Source organism: Cynocephalus volans, chromosome 12 (assembly GCF_027409185.1).
Source record: "Cynocephalus volans isolate mCynVol1 chromosome 12, mCynVol1.pri, whole genome shotgun sequence".
Taxonomy (NCBI): Eukaryota; Metazoa; Chordata; class Mammalia; order Dermoptera; family Cynocephalidae; genus Cynocephalus; species Cynocephalus volans.
In genome coordinates, this window is record NC_084471.1 from 4,546,354 (window position 1) to 4,567,567 (window position 21,214).

At 59.2% G+C, this 21,214-nt stretch overlaps 1 protein-coding gene across 1 annotated transcript in view; it reads right to left on the reverse strand.

The window, feature by feature from the left end:
• The window catches only part of GRAMD4 (GRAM domain containing 4), an 89,418-nt gene extending 74,648 nt beyond the window's left edge, over positions 1-14,770 (reverse strand). The window contains exon 1 of the mRNA XM_063075120.1: positions 14,688-14,770. Coding sequence (XP_062931190.1) covers positions 14,688-14,716 — 29 coding nt within the window. The 5' untranslated portion in view covers positions 14,717-14,770. The remainder of the gene's footprint in view (positions 1-14,687) is intronic.
• Positions 14,771-21,214: the final 6,444 nt, after the last annotated feature.

Below are 21,214 nucleotides of genomic sequence, written 5' to 3' on the forward strand. Positions count from 1 at the left end.
ACCTCCTGTCCCCTGCTTGAACCAACTCTCCTGAGTCCAAGCTCTGCTTTACCTCCTGGACAGCTCTGCACCTGAAACTTCCCCAAACTCCCGCCCTCTCTGGGGTTAATCCCCCCACACTAGGTCCCTGCCATCCACGGGGAATGCCCTTTCCTCTGCCCCGGCTCTCATCCAGCCACCAGCCTCTCGCCATGCCTGTCACGCCCCAAGAATCCCGATCCCTCAGACCTATGCTTTCACAGCTGCCCTAGCCTAGAATGTTCTGTATCATCTCCCGCCCCGCCCAGTCTGCCCAGGCCACTTCCACCAGTCCTTCTACAGACGAGGAGCCAGAGGAGGGGTCCACCGGGCAGGTGTCAGGTCCCGTGGGGGCGGCTGCAGAAGGTAAAGCAGTGTGGCATTGGGCCAGAGAAGGTGGCCCCCGGAAAGGAGAACACAGGACATGGGGAGCTGGAGCTCTGGGGCGGGGGTTGGCTGGGACAGGTCTGGTTTGACGGTGGGTGTCACCAAGGCCCTGGCTTTTGTTCTGATGGTGAGCTCAAGGGTGCCCATGAAAAATAGCTAAACAAATGGACAGAAGAGGGCCACACACTGACCAGTGACGGCAGCATATTGTGACCCACAGACGACGGTTTATCCCATCCTAAGCACCAAGGTCCAAAACATGAAAAAAGGAAGAAAAGAATTCAGGCCGCAAGTCTCCCCTCTTAAAAGGCTGCCCAGTGCCACACTCCCTGCTAGAAAGGCAGCCATACCAGGCAACATGGGCCACCTCTGCCCGCCCGCCACTGGCACCTCCTCAGCGGGCACTGCCTGGGATTCATCAACTGCCCTCCGTGTGGCAGCCCAGCAGGTAAGAGGCGTGAGGAGCGTTTGCAACAAGCCACTTTTCCTCATCCAGCTGCGTAGACTTGCAGGCCTCACGCTGGGAGGTCTGATCATCAACCAGACGACAGAAGGTGTCTGCTCCTCAAGCAAGCGCGTCACTCTCAAGCGTCTGAGAGCAGTGCAGATGAAATCAACTCCTTTATGTTTTGGTTCAAATGCTTTCTTTCTTGAAAACCCACATGGAGAGAATTCTAATTTAGGTTATGTTGGTGAACAAAAATAATCCCGGAGTGGGGTTTTTATCTTCTAATTATACAGAATTTAGGACAAAATATTCATGTAAGTGATTCTGCAATACTTTATAAATGGGTCATAAGAGGCTCTTTTCATTGCCCACATTCTCTCAGCTCGACACACGGAGTCCGCGTCTCTCTGCAGAAGACCGAGCAGCAAGGCAGGAGGCCGGGCCTGCCCTCCATGACGCCGGCCGCGTCCTGCAAGAGCGGGCTGTGAGTCCGGCCCAGAAGCCCGCTTGACACAAGCGTTTTCTTGCACCAGTCACAGGACTGGTGCCTGTGAACCTGAGCCACAGAATTCACAGATTCTCGGGACGGGAATCCTGCTCCTGCAGGTGGGGAAGACTGTGGCTCCTCCGTGGCCAGATGCAGCCTGCACGGTGACACACTCAGGAGGGACACCGAACAAAGCCGTCCCAGCCGTGCACAGGCGAGTGCAGAGCGCAGCTCCGTGTAGCCTTCTCATCATGACTCATGCAAGCAGCTCACTTCACGATGTCTAATCATACAATTAAGTAGTCAATTATTACAAAATACACACTTGCCTGACTTGGAGGAACCATGCTTATTTGTCAATTAAGCCAGCTGGGGCGGGGGCAGTGGAAGTCAGCCCCATTCCCCCGGCAGCCTGGGGAACACGGCTCTGCAGTGACTGCACCCCACCTGCTGCACCACCTGGCCCCAGCCCTTGTGGCCCTGCACAGGACTTGGACTGGGGTGACTGGCATCAACCGGTTCTCCTCAGACATGTTGTGGTGACCTTGATGGCCCCGCCAGCCCCTCAGCCACAGGCTGGGGACAGGGGAGGGGTGGGAGCCTCGTTGGGTTGGTCAGTCAGTTAGACACAAGACAGCAGGTGGAAAGGCATTGAGACACCGCTCCCCCTACCCACCCTCTACCTTCTCCTGACTTCTCGATCAACCCCTCCCACCAGGAAGAATCATGGCCAAGGGCAGCGTAGCCCATCAGAGACGCCACAGCCAGACTCCCAGCAGATGAGCCCATTCAGGCTGCCCAGTGTATAGTGTAGACACGAGGTGCAGGTCTCCAGCCTCCCAAGTCAGCAGCGGGTGGGACGTCACGGGGCTGTGGAATTGCCTGGCCTCACGGCTCTCTTGCTGTGTGGCCTCGGGGAAGGCGCCTCCCCTCTCTGGGTCAGTCTTACCAGGGGGTGTAACCCATTCTTCAAGGACATCCAGGAAATTAACAGAGACAATGGGTCTCCCCCATCGGCACAGGTGTCATGTGCCAGCTGGCCACAAGGGTCATGGGGGAGGGAGAACGGGGGATCCTGGGGGAGGAGCTGGTGGAGGGTCTTGGGTGGGGAATCTGACCATGTGCAGCCGTAGAAAGGGTGCTTCCGGGAGGCCTCTCTGAGAGGCAGAGGGCGGCGGAAGCGGCCAGGCTGCTGGGGCGGCCCCAGGGGTGCACACACTGAGTGGGTGGGGTGGGCCACCTAGAAACCTGAGGAGCAGGCCGGGTGAGAAGAGTTAAGGGCCCACCCCACGAAGCCCACGAGTCGGTAAGTGCAAGAAGGGCAGCATCCATCTTTTAAGCTACTTAAATATACCAAAAAGAGTAGGCCGGGGATGACAACAAGGATGTGGGCCCTGCTGACAACCAAGCTGGGACCTCACAGATGCCAACCTACTCATCTGCAAAGTGTGGATGATGTGGCCCCTTCCGGGGTCACTGTGGGCCAAGAAGCCACCCCCGCATATCCCCAGGCCCCAGCAGGTGTGCAGACAGCAGAACCACCCGTGCAGCCCTCCCAGAGTCCCCAACCAGCCCAGCCCCCACCACACTGTCCACCCTTGGGCCACGTGAAGCAAAGTCCCCAAGACCCAGGGCTCCCCCCACATCCAGGGCTCCCCCACATTCAGGGCTCCCCCCCACATCCATGGCTCCCTACGCGTCCAGGGTTCCCCCACATCCATGGCTCCCCACACATCCAGGGCTCCCCAACATCCAGCGCTCCCCCCACATCCAGGGCTCCCCCACATCCATGGCTCCCCACAAGTCCAGGGCTCCCCCACATCCAGAACTACCCCCACACCCAGGGCTCCCCCCACGTCCAGGGCTCCCGCACATCCAGGACTTGCTTCCTTTAACGAGGCTCCAGGGCTCTCAGGAAGACAGCAGTGACTGGAGGGACAAGGACACCCGGACAAGGTCTGGGAGGGTCATGCTCCACCCAGCAGCGCCCCTCCACCCGGTGCCGCCACTGATGGGCACTGCCTAAGCAGCTGCTGTGTCCCCAGCCCTCTGCCCAGCACGACGGCCACTAGCTGTGGTCACGACAGGATCAGCACTTTACACAAGGCATGTCAAATGCTCGTGAGAACCCTGCCCTCAACGCGTCACTCTGGAGGGGAGGAGACGGGAGGCTGGGAGAGGCTGGGTCACCAGCCCCAGGCCCCACAGGACCTGGTGTGAAGAAGGGCTTTGGCTCCAGCCACTCGAGCACGCCAGGCTCTGCCCAGCCCTGTGCAAGCCCAATGTTCCCGTGCTTTCCCTACTCCTTGTGGGATGGCCAAGGCCTGGCCCCTGGTGACGTGGAGCTTGAGGAAACCTAAGGACCTCACAGAGGGTAGCAGAAGGCAGGGGGAGGGGGTGGGGGCACCTGGCGCAGGCCCAAAAGGAGGACAGAGGAAAGGCCACTCCGAGTGCGCCTGCCACCCAGGCCTCCCCCCAGGGCACTTTCAGAGCACAAATGCTCCAAACACAGTGGCAGCCTAAGTCCCACCAGAGGTCAGGAGCGGGGGCTTCTGAAGGCTTAGACAGTGGTTGGTTAGAGGCCACGGTTCCCCTTCTCCTGCCTCCATACCCTCCTGGCCCACCCTGCAGACATCAGGATGAACAGGGCCCTGCCCCTGGGGTCCTCCTGAGTGCCAGCTGGGCTTACTCCCCCCCACCCTGTGAACACAGGGCGACATCAGCCCCTAGGAAGCCTAAGGCCCTGCGCCTTTGCCCTCGGGGCGCTTCTCACCCAACAGGACAATGAACAATGGACAGACAGACCAGGAACGGAAGTGCCAGCTGACCTTGGCTCTGCCACCCGTTGGCACACAGGCTCCTCCCCTGCTGGGCACTCACCAGGACTATGCAGCCTGGGCTCCCTGCCTCCCTCCCGGCACCCCATTCCTCCAGCAGAGTCACAGTTCGACATGTCGGCTTGGGCCCACTGTGACCTGCCCACCACAACCTGGTGGTTCCCAACTCATCGCCACCCACTGCCACCCCCTCGGCTCCACCCACCAGGCCCTGACCTCCTCACCCCCCAGGGCTTTTGCCACCGATCCTGTGCGGTGGGTGAGGCTCCCAGCATAGGCGTGCCCCTCAGGCAGTCCCAGGCGAGCAGGCAGGGGCAGGAAGGCCCCCTCGGTGCCTTCCCTCCCCATCCTCAGCACCGTCCTCCAGCAGCCCCACCCCAGACCCCTGGTCGCCTCACAGCCCCAGCTCACTTCCTCTCCCCCAGACAGGCTCGGCGGCGGCAGCTACTGCACAGTGCGCCTCCAACCCGGGCAGGGGACTCTAAGGACCAGCCGTGACCGCTAGCACCCTCCACTCCTGTAACTTCTATCTCCAGGTCCAGCTCCGTGGGCTCTGCACTCCCCCCCTCGCTCTCTTACAGGCTCACACCCTGTTGTGACTTTCTGATGGAATACTTCTGAAGTGATTCACACATCTTCCACATCCTTCAGCAGTGGCTGTTAAACGACACCACGTCACCTTCCTTCCTGATCCGAGATCTGCTGAGCATGCCTGCTCACTGCTCTTCCAGCACCAGAGGACAGGACAGGGCCCTGTGACGTGCCATCGCTGACCCCCCACCCAGCCCACCCGCTGGTCCCTGGCAGCCTGTCTGGCCCACTGCTGGGGGGTAACATGTGACTGTGCCTCGGCCCCGCCTCTCCCCGCCCCCACGCATTAGACCTGGCAGTTTCACTTCTCCCGCTGAGGACTTGAGAAATGATGCACGCACCTCACTGCCTTCGCAGCAGCGGCCAGAGACACAAGATCACCTTCCTCCCTGGCTCAGGGGCCCTTCCCCTGCCACTGGCGCATCACAACCCAGCAGGGACTCAGTGGATCCAATGGTACCCAGGCTGAGCTCCTCCAGGGCAGGGGCCAAACTACCTCAGAATTCCATGTAAAACAGAACGACCGGGAGCAGAAGGGACAAGAAAACACACGGCCCCTGCTCTGTGGCAGCTCCCGGGCAGTCAGTCACGGTCTGGTTCTCCCAGAGTGTGACAGTCTGGATTTTGACATTGAAGGTTTGCAAGTGTGTGTTTTTAACATCTCCAGTTGCTTCCGAGTTTTAAATGCCAAACTTCCCACCCCAGGGGCCAAGGCTGGGAGGCATCTTCCCGTCTCTGTGGATCTGGATCCCACGTGCCCTCGGAGCAGCAGGGCCTCGGTTTCCTCCCCCTTGGCTATAGCGCAGGAGGACCACAGACCATACTGGCCCTGGCTGGTCAAGCCAGGTTCACTGGTGCAGCTCTCCCAGCAGACAGGCAGGGGCTCCCCCTCCACATGCCCCAGCAGCAGTCACCAGGCAGCCGCCCTGGGAAGCTGGGAACCCACGATGATTCCAGTTATGCCAGGGCTCTGCAACCAAAGAGGACAGAGCATCCCCAGGCCAGCATCACCCTGCAAATGCCTCATAGCACAGGATAGGGCAGGCCCAAAATTTCAGCCCAGAAAGCAGGAGGAAACCAATGTGGCCCAGATAGGACAGGGGATGGGGGCATGCGATGGCAGGGGGTGGGGGGATCCAGGGTAAATAGGGAGACCCAGGCAACAGGACCACAGCTGCCTGGCCCCTGCAGTGTGAGCAGACCTGCCCCTAAGCTTCACTCCCAAGAAGGGCCACGCAGGACAGAACAGCAGCACCCAGCCCAGTGCAGCCCACTGCCAGAGACTCTGCTCTGGGGCCCAGGCTGGGTGAGTTGGCCAGTTCCTGCTCCTTGTCAGCTCCCAGCCAGCTCCACCAGCTTCCTTGGACACACCCCACAGGACTGGAGAAATGTGGGGGTCGTGGGAGATACCAGACCCACAGTAGGGAACTGAGGGCCTGCAGGAGATGCAGCAGGAGGTGCATAGGGAGTCACATGTCACCCACACCCCGACATGTGGCCTGAGCCCCCATGCTGTTTCCTGAAGAGCTGCAGGCACACGCCAGTGGGTCTCTAGGAGCCTTGGACAGAAGCTGACCTTTAACAAGCTGACTTCATGGGCCCCCCACAACAGCCTGAACCCTATCCCTGAGAGGGCAGGCATGGTCGCTGAGGTCTTGCCCAGCCAGGCCCCTCCCCATCCTGGGTCCTGCAAACAAGGTCCTGTGCCCGCCCCCCCCACCATGGAGCCTTCCTCGACCTGCCACCCCCAGGTCAGGCACCTCCCTGTCCCACAGCCCCGGCCTGTCTCTACCTTCCCACCTGGTCCCCCTCCAACCATAGGCTCCCTGTGGGCATTGGCACCTCTCAGCGTTGCTGGATGCCCAGCAGAGATGAGACACAAGATCAGACACACAGCACCCTGCACAGGGACAGCTGAACCCACAGGTGGGTGTGCGGGCAGAGCCGGTTCTGTCTTTTTCCAGAACTTCTCCTGAGGGCCTGAGCCACACAGACTCCGTAAGCATTCCTAGCATGGATGACATTTACCGAAAGGCAAGAGGTGCACCTTCGCTGCTCTGCAGAACATTTCAAAGGCTGCCCCCTGCTAAGGTGCTCAGTTCAGAGGCAGAGAAGAGAAAGACCAGGCCAGGATCTGAGTCAAGATGCGTCTGAGCTCCAAGGCGTCCCATGGCGGCCTTTCTCCTCCCGTGCCTGACAAGGCCGGACCACCAGAATGTGTTCAAAGTCAGCCCCGCTTTCAGATTTCAAAGGGATGCCCGAGTCTGTGCCCTTCCCGCTGCCGGGATGACTGAGCACAGCAGGGAAGTCCCCGGTCCTCCTACAGCCGTCTCTTCTTTTCCTCTCCCTCCAAGTCACAGAACCATTTGATGGAGGTGGCACCCCTGCCCAGCCTCTGCAGGGCATGTGGCTGCTGTGTGCCACAGAAGGGCTGCTTGTGCACGCAGCACTCAGGGCGATGACGCCACTGCCCGAGAGGCAGGGTGACAACTGCAGGGCCACTGTCCCTGCACACTGGAATTGAACAATCGAATAGATGCATGGCAGGCAGTGGGAATGGACATGTATGGATCAGCAAGGGGAAGAGACGAGAATGATCCATGGGGTGACCAGATTAGAAACCATCATCAGTGTGAACTCACGTGTCACATAATGCAGACACGGGGGTTACATGTAGACATACTGACAGCCGTGTAGACACACGTGGGTCAGCATTCATGCCTGTGTTTCCTCGCTCTGTCAGCCGAGAGGGCCCAGAAGCAATGACACCCCAGCAGCAACCAGCACGCTCACAGGCAGATCTTGGTCTGATACACTGTCCCATAGGAGGAACCTGGGCTGCTGGGGAAGTGGCTGATGCCAGGGCTGGGCAGGGAACGCAAAGGATGAGCCTGGAGCATCTTGTAGGAGCAGAAAGGAAGTGCTCACATCACCCCCAGGATGGTGTGTGGAAAGGGCCCATTGGCCAAAGCTGGAACAACTGAGCCACAAGACAATGTCACGCTGTGTCATAGCCCAGAGTATAAAACAAGCACCCACGAATCCATGCCGATATAAATAAGTGATCAGCTAATACACAGGGAGAAGAGACAAATCTCCTGTGCAGAAGAACTCCAAATAACTGATGGAGCTATTCCCCACTCCAGGAGGCAGAGCAAACTCCCACCCCTAAGCATGGGCCGTGCAGAGCGACTTCCTTCCAAAGACCACGGCACAGAAGGGAGGAAATAGAGTCACCGCACAGCAGAGATGCCTGACATACACCTTAGCCAGGTGACCAAGGTCATCACCAAGAGTGGTGAGTGATGTTGACAGGACGCACCCCGATGCGATGTGACAAGGAGGACCTGCACCTCTGGGGTCTCTACCCCAAACCCATGACCCCAGTCCAGACATAAGAAAAACACCCAAATTCCAATAGAGGAATTCCAATTGTCCAAACAAATTCCAGTGGAGGGGGATCCTACAATATTCCTAACATTCCTCGAGACCGCCGGGGTCATTAAGAATAAGAAAAGTCTGAGAAACTGTCACAGCCAAGAGGAGCCTAAGGAGAGATGACAACTAAATGTCATGTGGGATTCTGGATGCAGCACTGGGACAGAAAAAGATTATTAGGTAATAACTAAGGAAATCTGAACAAACTGTGAGCTTTGGTTAATAACAATGCATCAGTTTTAGTTCATGAACTGCAACAAATGTACCATACCAATATAAGACATTAATAATGGGACAAATTATGAGTGTTTGGGGGTGGGGAGCTGTATTATGGGAACTCTCTGTATTATCTGTATATGGGAACTGGGTTTACGGGTTTTACAGTTTTTCTGTAAATCTAAAACTGTTCAAAAAAATACAGTCTATTAAAAACAAAAAACCAGCACACCGCCCAGTGCAGGGTGGGCATAAACTCCAGGCCCCCTCATGTGCTCTGCCTGAGCATGCAGGACCAAGGCCAGCCCTGAGACGTCCCAGAGGACACAGAGAGTAACGAGATGGTGGCAAAAGCCCTGAGACATACAATAATGGAAGTACAGTCATGAAACAGAAAGAGCGGGCTGGGAGACAAACTCTGGGGCAGTCTGTGAGCGCCCCATGGGACCCACCCCGTCCCGCCTCTCATCTGTAGCTACTCATCCCGCATGCACCTGCCAGACACTGTCCCCAGTGACTCCAGGCATGAGATAAAAGCAGGGCCCCGACAACCACACATGGGTGATCAGCACGGGGCAGGGGGCCAACAGACCCCCACCCCAGGAGGGGGAAACCCAGGAAGGCTTCCTGGAGGAGGCAACCTGAGAGCAGCTCACACAGATGGTAAGTACGAACGTGAGGTGAGAAATGTGAACTGGCTCATGGGGTCCTGCGCGAGGGGGGTGCACCGTCTGGTAAGGGTGAAGGGTGCTGGACAGCGCACCAGCAGAAGGTACACAGGGCCCTGTGCCCAGGGAGGCAAAGCCAGCCCACCAGGAAGGGTGAGAAAGGAGGCCCACAGCCACTCAGCACAGGGAGGAGGTGCCACACTTCAAAAGGGGCAGCAAACACAACTCTGTCACCACACTGCAGCACAGATGAAATCCATGCATGCTGAGGAAAGCTAACACAAAAGGCCACGTGGGTGTGACCCTATCTATATGAAATGTGCAGAAGAGGCAAATCCACAGAGACTGGAAGCAGCCAGGGCAGGGGAAAAAGGGACAGAGACTGACTGCTACAGGGTCCGGGGTTTCTTTTTGGAGTGTCTAACGTTCTAAAGTTAGACTGTGGTGATGGTCGCACAGCTCTGTGAATATACTAGAAGTTGGTGAACTGCACACTTTAAATGGGTGGGATGTATGGTATGTGAATTACACACAATAAGGATCTTTGAAAAGAGCAAACTTTCTGACTCACAGCCTTGCCCCCTCCCTGGGGAGCAGTCAGAGGGGCCTGGCCCTGCGCACCCCATGGCCCAGCCCAGCTGCCGGCAGATGCCCTGAGCCAGGGTCTCAGGACCTGAAGCCACTGGCCCCTTAGTCCAAGCTGCACAGTGACCAGTAGGGGCAGAGCAAGGCATCCATGTGATGCCACTCCAGGTCACCCAAGGCTGCTCTGGAAATGAGGGAAATGACGAAGAACAGGAGAGACCCCGGGCTTCAGGGAGCCCACCTTCTAGAAGAAAAGCATGATAAGCAGCAAAGGAGGAGCCCAGCCACTGCAGGAAGAGAAGAGTAGGAAAGGGGACAGAGAGCGACAGGCTGGGGAGCTCCCAGGAGGCCTCCTTGGCTGGGGCACATGAAGCAGAGAGGTGCCAGACACAGGGGTCTGCCACCCAGGACTGGCTGCAGGCACTGTCACAGAAGAGGTAGCTCTGGGAAAGGGAGCTCACTTCCCTGTTGGGGAGGGCGGCGGGGCTCAGGCTGGGCTCCTGCACACCCCCACACCTGCACTCCATGCCCGCAGGTCCTGGGAAGGGGCTCCCGCTTCCCTGACCCCCATGCCACCCCCAGACAGCCCCTGACCACAAGGGATGGGTAGAAGCAGCGGTCCTTCTCCCCATCACGGGAGAACTGGACCAAGAGTGGCCGTGCTGTCTCCCCAGAGCCTGTTAACCGCTGCGGCCTGAGAGGCATCAGCACATTCGGTTTCTCCCGCCACAGCTTATCTTGAGTTTGGTGGCACGGGTGCTCTGGGTGGGGCCACTCTTCCCTTCCATTCCCAGGGGACAGGTAACAAATCTCCGAGCACAGTGCTTTAGTTTCCCAGTGCCACCACGCTCCGCCTCCTCGGAACCACTCCACAGAGGACAGCCACACGGCAGCTGGGGTCAGGTGCACCCCAGAAGCCCTCACTCCTAGACAACCCACAGCTGCCCACCCAACACCCGCCAAGGCCCAGACGCTGAGCTGGGGCACTCCCGACAGCTCCCCACCAGACACTCCTCCTCCCGGGAGGGGTGGCCAGCCCTGATATTTCTTCCACAAAACACCCCAGAAACTTGACTGAACTTTACAAAAGGGCTATAAGGGAGGCAGACAGCTGCGGCGGTTATGCACAGCCTTTGGAGCCAAACAACCCGAGTTCAAATCCCAGCTCCTCTCCTGAGCTGCCAGGGGGCTTAGGCACGCTGCACCAACTCTCTCTGCCTTGGTTTCCTCATCTGTAGGATGGAGCGAAGGCGTATGTTGTGTGGACTTTGTGAGACAATTAGTGTAATACATTCAGCGAAATGTCTGGTGTGTAGATTGAGTGATTTCTATTACTGTTATTAATTTTTTGTTGATAAGCCAATACTTCCTGTCTTCCTGTGTAATTGCAGGGGACTTTAATCACAGAGCTCAAACATAATCACAACCCTGGGCCAAACAGTCTTAACAATGGCCTTTGGAGGGGCTGTCATTAGTGGTCAATTACCAGCCTGATGTCTCCGCCCAGGCCTTATGTGTGGCCACACACAGACACCAGAGGCAAAAAGAACAGTTTTCTCTAACTAGAGAAATCCTCACTTTTTGCCTCCATCTCTGTCTGTATGAGAAGTCGAAGCAACCTGGCTTTAAGTTCTCAAGTTCACAGATGACATTTCTCCATGAGTCACAGGCTCCAAGCAGGGGATGGGCTACCCGGGGCCCACCTGGGTTCACCTTCAGAGAGCCAGGCCTCCTCCCACGCCCACCAGCCGGCATCTGACTGTTGAGGACTTGACCTTTTACCCACTTTGCAAGTGGCGTTTTCTGGGTTTTTCCCAGAATAAAGACCTAACGAGGGTGCCCACGGCTATGACACCGAAGAGCGGAGGAAAAAGCATATCTAATTCCACTGTGGTGCCAAAGAGCCCCACCAGCCAGCCTGCAGGTTGCCCGAACCAAAGGCTGTCCAAAGCTCCATGTGGGCGGCCACACTGGCCGTGGGTGTCTCGCCCGCAGACTCCCATCTCTGGGCTGAGCAAAGAAAAGCCGCTTCCTGGCCAGCACACCTGTGTTCCGCCTCTGGCTCACGTTCCACGGCCCACGGCTTATCTCTCCCCACTCATTATTAATTTCTTTCTGTGCAGGGCTGCTCCGCCACACACCCCAACACTGTCAACAGCTGCCACCAGGCAGCAACGTGCACCGGGCTTTTGACAGAGCGTCTCCTTTACTCCCAACAAGGTCGTGCAGCAGCCTCACAGGCCCATCCTGCAGGGAAGGAGGTGGAAACTCAGGGACAGGGCGACCAGGCTACACGCTAGTCCCATGTCTTCCTTCCCAGCCAGCACATGCCGCGCGCTACAGGTGCACTGGAAATGCTCCGTAAGTCCCCAGCATGGCAACTAAGCAGGAGCCACCCGACCCTGACACACATGGGAGGAAAAACACAGTGGTGAGAGGCCAGTGGTCCCTGTGAGGGAAAGCTGCCCAGCTCCCCAAGAGGGGGCAGCCCCCAGAAATGAGCCCCTGGCCAGAGCCAGCACGGGAACCCCATTCCCGCACAAAGCCAGGTATACCTGGCTTCTGGAGGGAAATGCCCAAACAGCAGAGCGTGGGGAGCTGGTAGCTCTGTGTGGCCCCAGGGAGGGGGACACCTGGATGGCATAAACCATTGACACGGATCACACCATGGGGCCATCAGGGACCATCAGGGGCCCTTGGTTCTCCTGGTACGTAGAGTCCACTGGTGCTGGGCTTTCTGTAACCTCCGTACCATGCTCTGAAGCTCTCTCTACAAAGAGAGAACAGGCTCCAGGCTGCTCGCTGCAGCCTCCCCTGGCAATAGTGTGTCACTAGAATCTAATAACACTGTTTTTATTGCGCCTGAACCACTATTCTGTTCTATCGTACAGCAGAAATGGTGATTCAGGAAAACCAGGTCCGACACTCCTCTCGCCTTTCCTAGTTGGTGAAGGACGAGCCGAGGGACAGCAAGGGAAGCAGAAGTCACAGCGAGCTGTGCCAAGCTGGCAACCGGGCCATCCCAACACCCAGGCTGGACCCCACAGATAAGAGGAGGGAGCCGAGGCAGTGGCCCCACAGGCCAGCGGTCTACAGAGAGACCGCCTGGTTCTTCCTTTGTGAAGGGCCCTCCGCCTGCCTGGGAGGGAGACACAGAATAAACAGGCCTCCTGGGCTGCCTCAAAACAGACCACAACTTCGAGACTTTCCCATGCAGTTTCCAGGAAATGGCTCTCCAGTGTGCAAGAAGATAGGCCCCGCCTGTCCCCCAGGCCAGACCACACTGGGACAGCCACACTCCAGACACCATCAGCCAGGGCAGCTGAGAGGAAAGACGGGCAGAGCGGGATGCAGGGAGTGGTGATGGCCACAAGACACCCTGGCCCCCCAGTCACCAGGACCAAGCCCACATCCCCTAACCCTAACCCAAGTCCAGCATGTCTGGAGGGTGGGGCTTGAGGCCTCTGGGGCCACAAAGTGCTGCAAAAGGGTCAACGCCAGGCCAAGGCAGGGGTCGTCAGAGCGGTCTGTGGCAGGAAGGAGGGGCAGGTTTATTGAGGCCCCAGATCAGGTGTCCCAGCTAACAACTGTGTCATGTGGTTTCATCCCAGAACTTGGCAGGGAAATGGACTCACCCGGCCAGACTGGGTGTCCCCAAATGGGCCTGGGACACATGTAGGCAATGGCAGGTAAACAAGAGAAGATTCTTCACAGGGCTCTGTGGCTCTGTCACAGCTGCCTGTGGGCAAAGGGTGCTACTGGCCTCGCCAGCTTGTTCTGACCCCTGACACAGGGCGTGCCGGGCTAGCAGGAAGCCTACATCACCTCATTTAATCCTCGTATCTGCCCCCCTCCCTGTTCACTGGTGAAGAAACTGAGGCATGAGAGGCTCACTGCCCTGTCAAAGGTCACGGAGCAGGTGTACGAGGAAGGCAAGTTTTCAGATTCCTCTCAACCACTGCCCCCTACTTCAGACCCAACAGAACCCTGACCCTGACCCTCCTCCCAGGTCCAGCCCTAAAGCAAGCCCCAGAGCTGGGCTGGGCTTGGGGGGCTGGGACTCAGAAGCCTCCTTTTTTGGTGTGTGGGAGAGGCTCAGAATTCTGAATTTCCTCCCAAACCCACACAAGGAAGGCAAGAAGGGAACCCATCCTGTAAAAGGTCTCCCCCAAACTGAATCTTTCCTACCTCTGGAAATGTACGGTTGGCAACAGCCCCAAGGGTAGACCTCGCTTCTGGGGGAGGGGGTCACAGTCAGGACTCTGGCCCTGGGGGGGCTGCTCTCCCTCTGTCACAGGACCAACAGGCACGGACAGGGGCACCTGCCCACCAGGGGCGCATGTCCTGCTCTGAACAGGTGGGGGCCTCAGGCTGGGCGGTGCCCCACGACACCCCACCTTCTCGCTGGCACACCCGCCTGGGCCCCAGCCGAGGTGCCAGTCTGCCCCAGCAGAGCCCTAGCAGCTAAACGTCCCAAACAAAGGGAGAGGAGACAGGGCAGAGAGGGGGGTACAAGGAGGGTCGAGCCTGCACAACTTTTTGGTGGGGTCGTCTCTGGCGTCCCAGGGGCCGGGGAAGCCCTCCTCCTCTCCTGTCCCATCAAGAAGTTGACCGGTAGGACATTCCCGCGCCTCGGCCGGTCCAGTCTCCCTCCAGCGGCCTAGCCTCGGTAACCCTGGCCCGGCGACCCCGACCCCAGTCTGGGGCCCCCGGCGACCCCGGGACGTCCTTCTGTACTCGGGAGAGCCCGGTGGAACCCCGACCAGAGGCCGTCTGTGCCCGTGTCGCGTGCGGGAGGTGGCCGTGACGCGCGCCCTGGCCCGCGCGGGACCCGGGGGCATGTGAGCCGGGCGCGCCCGCGCGGGGCCCTGCACGGACGGTCGCCGGGCCGGGCCCGGGAGGCGGCGGGTGAGGGCGACAGAGCGCGCCGGGTCGCCGCCCGCCGGCCCGGGACGGAGCGTGACCGTGTGTCCGCCGAGGTCCGTGTGGGTGTCCGCGCGCGCGCCGCTTACCCTGCGCGGAGATCGGGGCCAACTCTCATCCACCCGCCGCCGCGGTGCCCCCGTCGCCAGCCGCCCGGCCGCGCTGCACCTGCCGCCCGCCCGGGAGCCCAGCGGCGCCGGGGAGCCGGGAGGACGCGGGCCCGCGGGTCCCGGCCACGAGCGCGGAGGCGGCGGCGGCGGAGCCAGGTCGCGCGCTCGTGTCCCGCGCCGCGAGTCTGCGCGTCCCCCGGCCCGGCCTGCGCAGCCGCCGCCCCGCCCCGCCCCTCCCGGCGCCGCCCGGCCCGGGGCCCGCGGGGACGCGCCCGCCCGGACGGGGGCGCGCGAGAGGAAGCTCGGTCACGCGGCGCCGCCTTTGTTTGGGTGGCCCACGTGGGTCCCCGCAGCCCGCACCCACGCGCACGCGCAGCCGCCCGCCAGCTGCGGCCACGGCCACGCTGCCCCGCGCGTCTGTCACGGCGGACGCCACGGGCACAGGCGCGCACGGGCACAGGCGCGCAGCTGTCACCTCGCCCGCGGCCCGCACGCCCGCTAGGGGCCGCACTGGCACCTCCTGTCCGTTTGGAGATGGATCGATGGCTTGACCGCCAGTGGCGACCCCCATCCCGGGCGGAAATACCTCTCGTCTGACCCCCACTGCTCGGCCCAGAGCAGAGCCCCACGCCCCGGTGGGCAGGAACTCCCTCCACTCACCCACTACCTAGCGGGGACTGACCCCAGCATGTCCAGGGTGCTCCGTATCCCCAACCCAATGCCCAGGGGTCTGGGCCTCTGGGCTGTCCCCCCTCCAATCTCACCTTTAACCCCCACTACTATTGTCCCACACCCCTGCATCTCTTTAGGAACTACATTGTGGGCAGCGCATCAGTAGAGGGGACCCACCCTAAGCCCACCTGCCCCTGGGTGCTGGGACCCTCCAGGACAAAACTGCCTCACACCTTGGCATCAGGTCCAAGGGCTGTCCAGCTCACAGAAGGGTGCTCAGTGGACCCAGGCCCCTTATCCTAAGTTGGGTGACCCACTGTCAGCTCCCTACCCAGGTCCAACCCAGGAAGATAGCTGCTGGGGGTTGGGGCGGGAGGGTAGAGGGGACCAGGAACGGAGAGAATGAGAGGGCCTTCTCTGCCTCCCCTCCCAGCTGGCCCTCTGTGCTCAGCCTGCCCTTCCTGCCTGCCATATGTGTGTCTCCTCCCCACCCCACCCCACCCCGCCCCTGTGCTCTGCCCCTGTCCCACTGACTTAAGTCCTACAAGCACCTCCAACTCAATGAATCAGGACTGGACCCCCTCGCCACCTCTGTCTCAAGGGTCCCCAGCTCAAGAACCGCTGAAGCTCCCTGGGTCAAGATTCGGGGTCCCTCTCTCCTCCCTTCAGCATTCCCTGGCTTTCAGGATAGCCCTGATGGACCTAGGTCAGGGGCAAGATTTCGGGTGAGCTCCCTGCAGGAGGCTGTACCTCTCTGAGGCTCAATTTCCCATCTGCAGAATCCCCATGGGGGACCGAGTGATTTCAGACTGAAGGAGCTGGTGTACCTGCCAGTGCTGCACAGCGTGGGGTCTCTTCTGTGGTCTTCAGTGGGCAGCACGGGTCAGATGGCAAGCTGTCGGCAGGACTGTCTTCCCTGGGATGGGAGCTCCTTTGGGCAGGGACCGAGGCTGAGTCACATTTGTGAGATCTCACCAGCCCCCCCTTCCTCCCGCCTGAATTCTTCAGACTGTCTTGCCTTATCTGTTTGTCCATCAGCGCCCAGGACTTGTGTTTTTCCCAATGACAAGCTCTACTTTCCTGTTCCAGGTCATAGCTCTGACTAAATCCTCGCAGGAGGACCTTCCCTTCTCTAACTATACAGTCTGCCAGGCCCAGCCCCAAAGCTGCCAGCTCCACGAAGCTCCCCTTGGCCAGCCTGGCCAGAAACGGTCCCAGGCACCGGCCACCTCCTGCTTCCATCACCAGGGCCGTCATTTCCATGGTTTTCATTGGGGTGGATCGTGTTCTTGTCTCTCTCCCCACTCTACTTGCCCACCCAGCTGGGGTGCTCCAACAAGGAAAGACCCAGATTGTTCATGTGTGTCCCTCCCCCCAGTACCACCTCAGGCCCTTGGCCTGGCTGTGTGTAACCGTCACAGATGACAGAAGCCTGGAGACAACCTGTTTGCTCTTGAAACTGGCAAGCGTAGCAGCTGAAGTTTCTCCTAGCGCACAGGGCATCTGCCTCGCGCTTCCTCCTGACCTCTCATCTCTGCACCTCCCTCCGGAGGCAGAACCTCCATCCTTATCGCTTGTGACCCCAGAGAGAGACCTCCTCTCTTGCCACATCCCTGTAACAAATCTCGTGGAGGGATTCTAATTGCCCTGCTTGGTCCTGTGCCAGACTTGAGCTAAGGGTGGCAGCTGGGGCAGGGGCTGGGGGGGGCACTGGGACTGGCAGTGTGGGCTGAACCACCTGGGATGGGGCAGGCAGTACCCCAAAAGAAAAGAGGCCTGCGGACACAAATGACAGCTCTCCACCCTCGCATGACACAAAGCAGGTGCCCAAGGAATGTTCTTTTCTTGAGTGGCCAGGATTAGATGGGGGCGGGCAGGAGCCGGAGGGAACCAGACCACTGGGGCTGCTGCAGGATCCCTAATCCCTCATGTTCAATGCACCCTACAGTCAGTCACCGGGTGCCCACTCTGTGCCAGATACTGCTCGGCAGTGGGACAAACTTGGTAAACAAAGTCAGACACAGTCCCTGCCTGATGAACAGGCATGGACCAGATATCCCCCCATAAAAAGGGGCATTTGAGGTTACAGGGCGACCACACCACTCTGCTCAGTGGCTCCTCACAGCCACCTGTTACAGGGCAGGATGGTTATGGGCTGGACTGTGTCCCCAACACCCAATTCATGTGTTGAAGTTCCAACCCCTAGTACCTCAGAATGTGACTATATTTGGAGAGCGGGTCTTTACAGAGACAAGTTAAATGAGAGCATTAGGGTGGGCCTTAATCCAACATGACCAGTGTCCTTATAAGAAGAGATTAGGGCACAGACATGCACAGAGGACAACCACATGAGGACACAGGAAGAAGATGGCATCTGTAAACCAAGGAGAGAGGTCTCAGAAAGAACCAGCCCTGCTGACACCTTTATCTTGGACTCTTGGCCTCCAGAACTGTAAAGAAATAAATCTCTACTGTTTATACCACCCAATCTGTGGCATATTATGCAAGCCCTCGCAGACTAATGTAGGGACACAGGCCCAGAGCAGCCACCTGACCCTGAGGGCCACACAGCTGGTGCTGGGCAAGGCTGCCCCCAGCTCCCCACCTCCCCTGCTGGAAGCTGAGCTAGACGTGGGGGATGTGCTGTGTAAGCAGCTCTGGGAAGGTGGCCTGGCACCTCTCAAACCCCTGGGGCCAGCTGAACCTGCTGGGCCCACAGACCCCTGTCTCCCGGCCTCGGAGCCCCGAGGGAGGCATCAGGGGCAAGGTGACTGGAGTCAAGAGAAAATCCAGGTGACAAGTGAAAGCGGGGGATGTTGTGGCCAAACAAAGGCACACAGAAATAAGTCAGCAATAAATTTTTGTGTTTTTTTATAAATCGCCCAGTTCTGTGTATTTTGTTATAAGCAACAGAAACAGACGAATACAGGCCCCCAGCCCACACCTTATAAGCACCGTTTATCTCCTGTTTACAAAGGGGAGAGCCAAGTGCACTGATGTCTTCTGACTTGTCCAAGGCCCCTCGGCTGGGACCCCGAGCTCAAGAGGGTCTGTCCATGGGGTCCAAAGCCCATGCCCTTTCCACGCCTGGTCCACTGCCTGTCACAGGGCGGGGGGACAGTCAGCACCTGTGGATTCTAGAAAGAACACTCCTGACTCCCCAGGGTAGGTCCAAGAAAACCCTGGGGGTAGGGCCCACCCAGGACAGGTACCCCCTCGAGAGGGGTGGAGGCTGCCCCAGCCTCTCCCAGCCCTAGAGCACAGGCCCTGGTCCCTTCTGCTCTGTCACTGTCCCTGCCCAGCATAGGCAGCACGCCTGCTTACAAGGTGGGCTCCTGGGCCCCCTCTGGGGGATGCTGAGCACCCCGGGAGGTAGAAGAGCGTTTCAACACTCAGACACATCCTGGTGCTCGTGCTGTTACAGGCATTTGGGAGGCACTCCGTAAGGGTCATGGCTGGGAGAAAGGACCCAGGACCACCCCAGCTTTGTCAGAGGAGGGAGCTGGGGCTGAGAATGCCCTGAGGAAAAACATGTCCTGACCTCCCCTTCGCACCAGGCCCTGTGCTGCAGACACACGGGGGAGGGGAAGGGACACCTAAGACTGTCCCTGGCCTCGGGGGCTCCTTATCTGATGGAGAGACAGAGAAGCAGGTAGGTGGTGATGTCACGGTGTGGTCAGTGGGACAGAGGAGCCACGAAGGGCAGGGAAGTCTTCCTAGAGGGGGTGATGCTCCAGCAGAGGCCAGGGAGCAAGCAGGAATAAACCAGGAAGAGACAGCAGGAAGGGCATTCCAGGCAGAGGGAACAGCACGTGCAAAGGCGGGGGCCGGGGAGCTGCACTTGCTCTGTTTAGCCAGGGAAAGGCAGGGACTGGGCTGTGCAGGACGGCCCACCGCGCTCGGGCCTCATCCCAGGGGCAGTAGGGACCCATGGCAGGATTTTAAGCAGGGACAACAGGATCCAATCAGTGCTTAGGTAGAGAAAGCCTTCTGAGCCCAGGATGCTTCCAGAATGTGCAGACCGAAGGCCTCAGGGTGACAAGCAGGTGGGAAGGGCATCAGAGCAGATTTTATAGCCCTTCCCACAGTCATGGGACTTGCGATTGTCCAGATAGAGGGAGATAGGGGGAATAAAGCCCCCCACCTTATACCGTGGGTGCTGCCACATGTAGAAAGGCCACTCAGAGGACTGTGGCCCAGCAGGCGAGGACCCAGAAAGGGGCTGCAGGGGATGGGAGGACTGTGAGAGCTCAGGGCATGCGGAGGATGAGCAGGCTAGGAGGGCTGTAAGTTCCTCACAAGCCCGCCACAGATACCGACACAGCCCCCATCTGAGCAGCGACAGCCACCCCAGGATCCAGCCTTGGAAAGACCAGGGAAGCCGTAGGGATGGGGAAGGAAGCCTAGGGGCCAGGACTGCTTGCGGACTGGGCTCCGGGCCACAGAGCCCCTTCTGCAAGAACTGCACTGGGAGGCTCTAAGGCCCCAAGGGCCAAACCCAAGGCTAAAAGCTCCATTTACCATTTCCCTTGGTTGGGTGAGTCCCCACCTTTGTCCACCCTTTGCCCAAGGACTCTTGCACTTGGCAGAAACCACTTTCGTGGCCCTCAAGATAAAGTGCAGACTCTCCCCGTGAGCCCTTCACACGTCAGGCCCTGAGGATGTCCAGCCTTATCCCAACACCCCCCTCAGACCCTGGGCTCGCTGCAGTTACAGAATTGGAGCACAGGTGATTCAGCCCTATTCCCACCTGACCTGGGGAGGAGGTGGCAGGGGCACAACTGCACCCATTCTGCATATATTGAAACCAAGTCCTGAGAGGTCATGTGCTCAGACCAGCATACCACAGCTAGTTCAAGCTCCAACGAGGGCTGTGCTACAAGCCCACAGTTACCAGGCCACAGACACTTCACCAGCCTGGAGAGACGGGGACAAGGGGACACAGCTGCATGGTAGAAAGATAGCCCGGAGGAAGGCTGCAGAGCCAGGGGTGGGGATGCAAGTGGAAGGGGTGGCCCAGCAGCAAGAACCGGCCTCAGGGTGAAGGAGGCAGCCCCACACACACCAGGGGTGAAAATGTAGGTTCAGACAGCCCCTAGCCACTTACCCCGAAATCCCAAGCTGCCCTTCATGAGCCTCCCCACTCTGTCCTCTGTCCCCCACCTCGGGCCCTCTGGATCCCCCAGCACAGCCTCGCAGAGCCCCTCCACCTTCAGCCACTCCTCCAACCGCTCCCTTCACTTTCTGCTCTGATGGAGCTTCTGGCTGTCTGGTCCCCCCACTCCCCTTGCACCCCTGGGCCTGTCCTCCTGCCCCTTGTTGGGGCTTCCAGGCCTTGCTCCCTCCCTGCTCCCTAAAAGTCTCCCAGTGCTGAATCCCTCTCCCCGCGCCCCGGGCTTGCTGCAGGAGCCTCCTCACTGGACTCCCTGTCTGTCCTCTGCACGGGCCTCCCGCGCCACGCCCACCTGCCCCTCCCGGGCTCACCTCAAGCTCCGCCTCCCTACGGTGCTGGGAGAACCTGGCGCACTCCCGCCTCGCGGCTCTGCACCTGCTGTCTATCCGGCCTGCTCGTCCCTTGTCCCTCCGTCCCTCCGATGTTGGCATCACTCCGTCCCACACCCTCTTCAAGTCTTTGGTCAAGTGCCGTATTCACTCTGAGGTCCGCCCTGACCACCATTCCAATCTTCCTTTCCTGCTCTCTGTTTCTCTCTAGCACCGAGCACTTTATAATACTCTGTGGTAGACAGAATAATGGTCCCCAAGATGTCCACGTCCTGCTCCCCGGAACCTGTGAATTATGTGACTTTACCTGGCCAAAGGGGTCTTGCAGGGCT